The 8,809-nt window shown below is 53.4% G+C and overlaps 1 protein-coding gene across 1 annotated transcript in view; it reads right to left on the bottom strand.

Moving 5' to 3' along the window:
* The window catches only part of COL15A1 (collagen type XV alpha 1 chain), a 70,045-nt gene that overhangs the window by 15,559 nt on the left and 45,677 nt on the right, over positions 1 to 8,809 (bottom strand). The window contains exons 24-29 of the mRNA XM_007950336.1: positions 7,570 to 7,638; positions 7,424 to 7,459; positions 6,641 to 6,694; positions 6,484 to 6,543; positions 4,977 to 5,045; positions 4,809 to 4,850 (exon numbers count right to left, since the gene is read on the bottom strand). Of these exons, the coding sequence (XP_007948527.1) occupies positions 4,809 to 4,850; positions 4,977 to 5,045; positions 6,484 to 6,543; positions 6,641 to 6,694; positions 7,424 to 7,459; positions 7,570 to 7,638 (330 nt within the window). The remainder of the gene's footprint in view (positions 1 to 4,808; positions 4,851 to 4,976; positions 5,046 to 6,483; positions 6,544 to 6,640; positions 6,695 to 7,423; positions 7,460 to 7,569; positions 7,639 to 8,809) is intronic.

Raw genomic sequence — 8,809 nt, forward strand, 5'->3', positions numbered from 1 at the left:
TCACCTTCATTCAATGTGAAACCTTTCTGAGACAAGTTTTCAAACTGAACCTCTTTAGCAAAATCCACTCAGCCAAACAATGGCTTATTGAGGAGTCACTAGGTATAAAAGCTTTTGCTAACTGATGGGGAAAGCAGAGCTAGACGCATCAGACACAATTCCTGACCTTGAAAAGCTCAGTTTTGTCGGGAAGCCAGACAGAGCTAATGATAATGCAAGGCGAGATGAAATAAGTGCTGTCATTAAGTTACCCACCACGCATCGCGGCACTTCAGCAGAAGCTACAATTAACTCTCACGCGGACAGCTTCATGAACGTCAACTGAGGCTCAACCCCAGGTCCACCTTCCATGTCATCTCATCCATGCCTGGGTAGCATGGTAGTGTAAGGGGAGAAGAGAAACCTGAGTTGGTGCTGGGGCCCACAGTGGACAACTGAGAATTCCACTTAACAAGGTTGGAAGAACACCAATTGCAAGGTGTCCCACATTTCCCCAGCACTTGTGAGAAGCACCATTTCCACAAAACTAGAGCTACGGCCACTTCCTTCTCCCCTAACTCTTTACATGGGAGCGGGGCACAGAAGGGAGTCTTTTCAGCGTTTGGGAAGGGAAGTTACCCCCTTTCTCCACCATGGTGGGTGAGGTGGACATTAGACCAGACAGAACATCCCTTTGAATTCCTGGTTCCCAAGAGGTGTGAAAGAGCATCCCACTGATTCTCTGGGGCCTAGAGATGGGGGACAAAGGGTGGAGATGGTCTATAGGCTCCGGCTTCCCCAGAGGCACGTGGTGTGGCGCTGCCATCCTGGGGTCAGCGGGAAAATGCAATTTCATCTCACAAGGCCTCACCGAGCCTGGGGGAGCTGCTTGAGACTGAGGGCCTGACAGCAGGACCTGTGGAACCACCACTGTGGATAGTGCGACCTCAGACAGTGCTGATGACCAGACAGAAGGGCAGCAGGCTCACTGATGTGCCTTCTCACCTCAGGGAACAGAGGGAACGGCCCACAGTGAGTAGGACATGGGATCAGCACGGGCTGCCTTATCTGAAGGTCTGTGACCTCTCCTTCCTCCCAGAGAGGCCCCACAGGGAAGGAGAACAACTAGGAACTGAGAAAGTAAAACCAGCTTCATGCCTGCTCTTCAAGGGCCACCTTGCTCCAGAGGAGAAGGGAGAACCTCGAATTAGATCTGAGCATGGAGTTTTACAACAGCCTGGACTTGGGTGTTTGTAACCCAGTGACAAAAAACCAAGAGACCAGATATCATTAGGGAGATTGCCAGCTGACAGGCTGGGAGTAGCACAGACTAGCAGGAGGCGGGTGTTGGCTAGAGAAGATCTTCCTCTACTGAAGCCACAGGTACTAAGACTCCTCAATCAGAAGGGGGCACATGGTGTGGCAGGACATGGACACCAGGAGAACGAGAGTGACTGCTCAGCCACAGGGTTCTGTTTCACACCTATCCCTCCTGATGTCTCGTGGGGAATCTCCAATAGGCCACAGACATGTTGACGTTTATTAATCAACACTCCAAGCCAGTGCTTCCTCCCCCTGACTAAGCACACACATCACCTGGGAAGCTTGTGAAAATGCGGACACTGATTCAACAGGTCTGTGGAGGGGCCTGGGAGTCTGCATTTCTAACAAACTCCCAGGTGAGCCTGATGCTGCTAGTCCAGGAACCTCTGGATGCAAAGGTTTTCTGAGCTCCCATGGCCCTTCCCTGTATTACAACTCTTCGTATGTTGTTGTTAGGTGCCATCAAATTGGTTCCAACTCACAGTGACCCCGTGTACAACAGAATGAAACACAGCCTGGCCCTGTGCCGCCCTCACAACTGTTGCTGTTTGAGCCCGCTGGAGCCACCGCGCCAGTCCCTCTCATTGCGGCTTTTCCTTCCTCCTCCTCTTCCTCTTTTCCTCTACCTATTATTTTGGAAATAGTTACTTTCACCTAACAGATTCTAAGGGCCCGGGTGACAGGAACAGGGTAGGATACATGTGTCTCAGCTCAGTGCTTGGGATAGCACCAAACAAAGAGTAGTCATCTGTTAAAGTTTTATGAATGAACTAGCAGATGAAGTGCTTCCACTAACTAGGAGCTCAGCCAAGGTGGAATAGACAGATTTGTGACAAAACCAAAGAATGTCCCAATTCTACACCATGGCTCAGCCACCACAGGCACACACAGTCAGACTTTCCTGACCACCTATCTTTACTGAGCACTCGATAAGTGGAAACTATCCTCCCCAGAGCTACTAGGGTCAGATAACATCCCAGGGAAACAGAAGGTGAGAAAGGGCGTGTGTACCATGGAAGGTGAAGACTGCTGAGTTCTCAAGGTGAGTGGCATCAACCTGAAGAGAGAGGAAGGGAAGGTCATATGCTGCAAACCCTGTCAGTGTTTGCGTGTTCACGCAGCCACAGTCCCGGAAGCATGGGGCAAGAGGGGCAATGTCATGGAGCCAGGCCTTCCTGTGGCTCAAAGCCCCAGAAAGCCAGTGTTCCCCCTCCCTCACACCCAGGACCCCTTGATGCACAGGTATCTCAGGCCTTCAGTTGGGAAGCCCACCATGTAGCTGGGCTGGAGTAGACAGAACTGGGTCCTTCAGGCCAAAACCTCGGCACAGGGAAAGCCCAAACATTCAGACAACAAATCATGTCAGTTGTTCAGCCAATGATGAGCATCCTTGGACCCCTTAGGATTGATTCACGTGCAGGGTCAAGTGTTCCGACGAGTGATGTACCCAGCCAGGAAGCTGGGCCAGCTGTTAGCTCTGCTACTGTATATGATCAAAGACAAGCGCAACGAACAGAAACTAACTGTGGTGGAAACTGATTAGGGGTTATCACTAGGTTTTAGGGGACCATTCTGGACTCCCCATACAGTGCCAGGGGTTTGCAGTCCCAGCTGTTCCAGATACCATCCCTTCATCAAATGTTCTCAGATTCCTGGAGTTCCTTATCTATTAAGACACAGCCATCCACAACCCAGCTTACGCAGCCCACCTTCACCTTTTCCTTAGTTGACATGTGCAATCAAAGTGTCCCCTCTGATGCTGGGATTCTCCTGTGCTGACAGGTGGAAGGTCACAAGCTGCTGAGGGTCACGAAGGGAAGGTGGGCGGGAGGGGTAGGAAATCTCCCAGGGAGGGTTTCTAGGCTACGGATGAAGGTTGAGGCACCAGCTGGCATCCTGTAGCTCGCTAGTACAGTTCCCCCCCTGCAGACATGAGCTGGACACCATCACATGGTGGAAGGGGCTGACATGAGACAGGAGATGTAAATGCTGGATGAGAGGAAGCACTTCTGTTTCAAAATGTCCGCTTGGAAAGCTGTTCAGAAAACACCAGGCGCCGTGGTGTCCAGCCAGGCAACGTGAACTCAAAAACTCACCTAAAATGCTTTGAGCTGGTCTTTGGCTTCTCTTAACATGTCCCATAACCTCCAAAGGCCATAGTTATTACAAGGGGTCCTAGCACAGGTCATGGTCATTGCAGCAGCATTTTCCCAGCATTCTGAACTCTGTCAAGTGCTGTCACATGACTGGTCCATTGTCAGTCTGACATCATGCTAGTTGGGAGGGGCTTTGCCTCTCTGGGCTGCAGTGTCCCCGTCTGCATGGTGGGCAGGTGGGATGCAGCCATCTCTCAGGACAGACTCGAGTCCATCAACATGAACACGTGAAAGTTTTGCTCTGGGTCCCTGTTGCCCTCACGGTGAGCTGGGAGCCAGTGCATGTTTAGCACCTACAGCGGGTGGGTCCTGTCCCCTGCCTTCCAGGCCAGAGTTCCCAGACTCAGGGTGAAGACTGGTGCCTCCAAGGTCAGACACAGACAGATGTCTAGGTAAACACTCGCCTCACTGCGTCATCTTGCTCCGACCCAAAGTCATCACCACCTACAGCAGGCATCAATTACGACCCCACTTCAAAGAACCTTTCCAAATTGTAATTTGCAAGCTTCCGGCAGCTGAGACCAAGCTTGTCTCATTCACCGTATGTCCCCAGGGAAAGGAGGATTTGGCACTCGGTAGGGGTGCAATAAATATTTGTTGGATGAACGGTTCCATGACTAATGCCTGTACACAGGAGGTGGCTCATTCGCCCTGGGTTTCCCCACAGAAATAGGACTCACTTAAGAAGAGTGAAAAAACACAGGGACAGAGCCACTACTTGTCTGGGAGCCCCTGGCAGGTTCCAACCTCCCAGGCTCACGGTCTCTGTATCTATGTGGTGGTCAGGAGACCCGGGTGAAGGTCCCAGCTCAGTCATGTTTTTGCTGGGTGACAAGTCAGTTAGCTTCTCTGAGCCACAGTTTATTTCCTGGTTATAAAGTGGGGCCGATCAGACCAGCCTCCCAGGGTTGTGAGCTAGGCAGCAACGTGGTAACGGGAGAGGACAGAACATGGTCATTGATAGGTTTTAGCCCAACGTTCCCAACACAAAGACCACTGGATGGCACTGATTTTTAAATTATTTTTTCTCATCTGTATTTTTAAGGGGTCTATCTCCCCCTTTTTGTACTGCTCCCTGCATGTATGAGACCAATGTGGGTACAGTAACAAAAGGCCCTACTTTTTCAATTACTTTAGAAGAAGCATGTTTGGCAGTGTGTTGCCCACTGAAAGACCCAGAAGGTTTCATGGCTACAGGTTATTCTCTAAAAGCTTCCTTCTAGGCACTTAAGGTCTATACACAGGCACTAGAAGACATCAGAGAGGACATTTATGGATTGAAGGGGCCCAAGACAAAGGGTGATCTTTTTCTCCGAGCCGCTCTTCAAGGCAGTGACTATGTCTACTTACTGGCATTTTGCAGTGTGGCCGGGGAGGTACTGGGAAAATGGCCTGTGGGAGATGAGAATAAGAGAGATGAGACCATCAAGCCCACCTGACCCCAGACGCTGGATTCTTGCTTAGGTCAGTACATTCCACACTTCCCTGCCAAAGGTCCCCTCCCTTCTCCCAACTTACTCCTTTGATATTAATCACAGCTCCAGGTGGTCCTGGGGGGCCTGGAGGCCCAGGTAAGCCAGGTGGGCCCTGCGGAAGGAAAGAAAGGCTGCTCTTGAGACAAGGTGGCTGTCAGTGTGCAGGCAGCTGCAGCAGTGTCCCTCAGGGCTTGGGAACACAATGAGGAAAGTGGGGTCCCTGAAGCCACCCAGCTTCTCCATGGGTGCACCATCCCCTTTACAGAGCACTTCTATGTCTGTGACCTTGCACTTCACAACAAACCGTACGGGGGAGAGCAGAGCAGCTATTACCCCTGCTCCATGAATGACGATAACGAAGCCCAGTGAGGAGAGACCTGCTCAGGGTCACACAGCATCCTGAGGCAGAACTGAGATTGGAACCCAGCTTCTGCCTCCCAGGGTGCTGCCCAGTCGACACTGAGCCGACGTCCTCTCTGTCAGTGCGTCTCAGTGTGGAGATGGGGTAGGAGCAGGGGTCTGTCACGTGGCAGCAGAGAGGCCTCATCAATGCGAAGTGGGCCACTCTGATTAACTACCAGAGTCATGGTCAAGGCTGGATCACTCTGCCCATAGTACCCTGCAACTCTCTCTCCTTCAAACCTGGAGCCCAAGAGGGTCCCTGTCACAGGGGCGGAGGCTCTGATGAGAAGCATGAGTTCAGCCCATGTGGAAGCTGAATTGATCACCCCACCCGAAGGCACTGGTGCGTGGTTTACCTAACAGAACCTGTGGGCTTGGTGAGTGTCGGTCAGTCCCCGGTGCTTCAGTAAAATGCTACTTTTCGATTTCTGGACACTGGAAGTGGAGGCACTGTGGCATGTATGAGCTACACTGACAGTGGACTTAGAGCTGTGTTTGCATTTTGGGTTGGTGACCTGGGGTGGTGACGTAACTTCCACAGGTGCCAGTTTCCTCTTGTGTACAAGGAACCCACAGAGTGTCTCAGGCGGTGGTTATTATCAAGACTGAGATACTGTCCTGAAAGGCACGCAGGTAAACACAGGTGCTTGAGAATCACTGGGTTTCTTTCAGCCCCTGTACCCTGCTGACGCCCCAGTGCACTGCCGTCCTGGGGGGCTCTGCCCAACAGCTGACATCCCTGGGATACTCACAAGGATTCACTGAGCACCTACTGACGTGTGAAGTCCCCGGGATGTGCAGAGGGAGACGGGGCATTTCACCACAACACTCAGAAGGCCTGAGATCTGTAGCCAGATTTCCCGAGCACACCCAGGGCCTCTTCCTGCTACCCTCCCTCGGGCCTGGATAGGGAAGCTTATCCTCCCCCGAGCTGTTTAGGTGGCAGGGTCCCTCCTGAGAGTGCGTGGGGGACAAGGCTAGGTGAGAGGATCTATGGAAGCGGCAATGGAGAAAGGAGAACATTCCCAAGCATTCATCTGCAAGCTCGTTCTCTGGACCGGGCACCTCTCGCCCTGCCTGTGCACACAAGCCTCCCCGGCTCCTGCCACAGGATGGCGTGGCCGAGGGGCCGTGGGCGTGGCACTCACCGGCATCGTGACCCCTCTATCTCCTTTGGCACCCTTGAGGCCGTTCAGTCCTGGGCGACCCTGAAACCCACACGAGGCACTTTAGCAAACCCGCTGCCCACATGTCAGCCAGGCCCACGTGCCCTTTTGTATCCCGTTGGAGGACGCTGATACCTACAGGTCGTCCGGGGAGGCCAAATTCTCCTTTGAGTCCCGGTGGTCCTCTGGGCCCCTACAGGCAGAACAAACGCAGGATTAGGGAACAATAGACGCTCAAGGTCCATGGCGGTGGGGAGTACCCAGCTCGCCTTTGTGAGCAGTGGCAAGGGGTGAACTCCAGGTAGGAGAAAGGACAAGGACAAATGATGATGCAACCACTTACCCGGCTCGTCTCCTGCCGATTCCACCCCCTCCCAGACCCTGTAGCTCTGTCATCGGGACCAACTAAGGAGTCACACAGCCCGAGTTCCCAGGTGGCCTGGTGCCGGGCCAGCTCAGAACGTGGACCACGGCCCTGGTCTTGTGCACCAGGCCTCCCGCGTGCCCCATTCTGAATGCTCCATCCCTGCCTCTACCTTCACGTCTGCCCTGCGAGACCCTATTCCGCGTTTCGGTTCCTGCCTTGCTTCTACCAGCCTTGTCCTGGCCCTCCTGTCCCACACCTGAATTCCTGGCGTGTAGCCTACCCCAGCCCTGGCGGTCTGGACTCTCACACCTCCAGAGCCGCTGCCTTCCTCTAGCCTCCTGAAGGAACCCTCATGCCCCCGGGTCAAAGAAGTACACTACCTGGCCTAGCCGCCACCAGTGAGGCACCAACTCCCAGAACATGTTCCACCTCGAGTCTGGGCCCACCCTCTCTTGGGCCACACCCTTTGTGTTTTCACAACTGGGACAAGGAAATCTAACACAGCCCAAGTGTGCCAGATGCTTCGAGCCCCAGTCTGAGAGACACTCCACTTACCATTGGCCCTGGGGACCCGTGCACTCCAGGTTCACCCTAAAACAGGGAGACGGGTTCTAGTTAGTCAGAGAAACACTGCTCGAGGTAGAAGCAAAGATGAGAAGCCGAAGCAGATGTGTGCCCTCAGGGCCTGATGACATTACTACCTTTCTCCCCTTCAGTCTTTCCACAGGGATGTCTCCAGTCAAGATGGCGCCAGGCTCTCCCTTCTCACCCTGCAATTCAGAGAACCTTTCAGTGAAGTTGGGTCTCCTCTTCACCACCTTGTCCAGAGAGTCACTAAGGCCTCACACCTTCTGCTGCCACCATTTCTCTTGCCATCATTCCACCCATCCAACACTGCTCAGATACCCCCTCCCACCGAACCTCCTCTGAATTATTCCCACCATGAGCCGTCAGAGTCACTGTCCTAGAGCACAGGGCACGGTTTCCTGGCCCTCCATGGCTCCCACTGCTGGCAGATCTACATCCTCACCTTCAGCCCTCCCAGATCCAGCCCCAGCACGGTCCTGTCCACCCTTTCTTGTACATCACCCCTTCTGAAACTTCTTGCCTCCAGTGTATTTGTTGGCCTGCTCTCATGATGACTCAGTTTGAGGTCTGCCCCTACCAAGAATCTTTATTCTTGTTAAAACAACTGAAACTGGGCCAGGAGAGGCAGGAATGAACACTAAGGCCTCTCACGATATAGGGCTTTGTGTCTCCATGTCTATGCTCCTGCAACTCCAGCTCCCATGCAAACATTCACTGTGGTCAGGCAAAGCCACCCCTCTGGTGAGAAAGGGGACAGATGGGCGAGCTGGGGAGCACAAGGCCTTGCCCCAATGCTGTCCTCAGCAGAGCTAACTACTGTCCCAGGGGACTTCTCAGAAGATCTATGGTGTATCTGGAGCAGAAGGCCAGGTGGAGAAACCATTTCTAACATTGTCAGGCTTTGGCCACGAACTTCAACGTGGGTTCCTGGAGAGCTGGGCTGGACCACAGTGAAGACTCCTTTACAGGGCTGGGGGCAGCCAGGGGAGGGGCTCCAGAGCCGAAGAGCAGCCTCTACTGCTCCAGCCTCTTAAGCCCACACTTGGAATTTGGGTCTTACCACTCCGCTGATGAGGAAAGGGGTCCAGAGCACGCTGACAGCAAGAAGCAGCAGAAAAGCATTAGAGGCAGAGCGAGAGAAAGCGCGTTAGCTGCGATGGCCCGGGCAGAGCGGTCTGGGCGCCCATCCAAGTCTCTCAAGGTGGCAGGAGGTCAGTGGTGGGGGGTGGCACACAGGTCCCTCTAGATCCATCTGCCCATGCCACATGAGAAACAGGGAATTTAAAGCAAGAGGCATTTAAAGCACTCTTGCCTTCACAAGAGAGACATGATTGGGCCTCCTCCCAACCAGAG

This window comes from Orycteropus afer, unplaced genomic scaffold (assembly GCF_000298275.1).
Source record: "Orycteropus afer afer isolate SDZICR_OR568_19922 unplaced genomic scaffold, OryAfe1.0 scaffold00267, whole genome shotgun sequence".
Lineage (NCBI taxonomy): Eukaryota > Metazoa > Chordata > Mammalia > Tubulidentata > Orycteropodidae > Orycteropus > Orycteropus afer.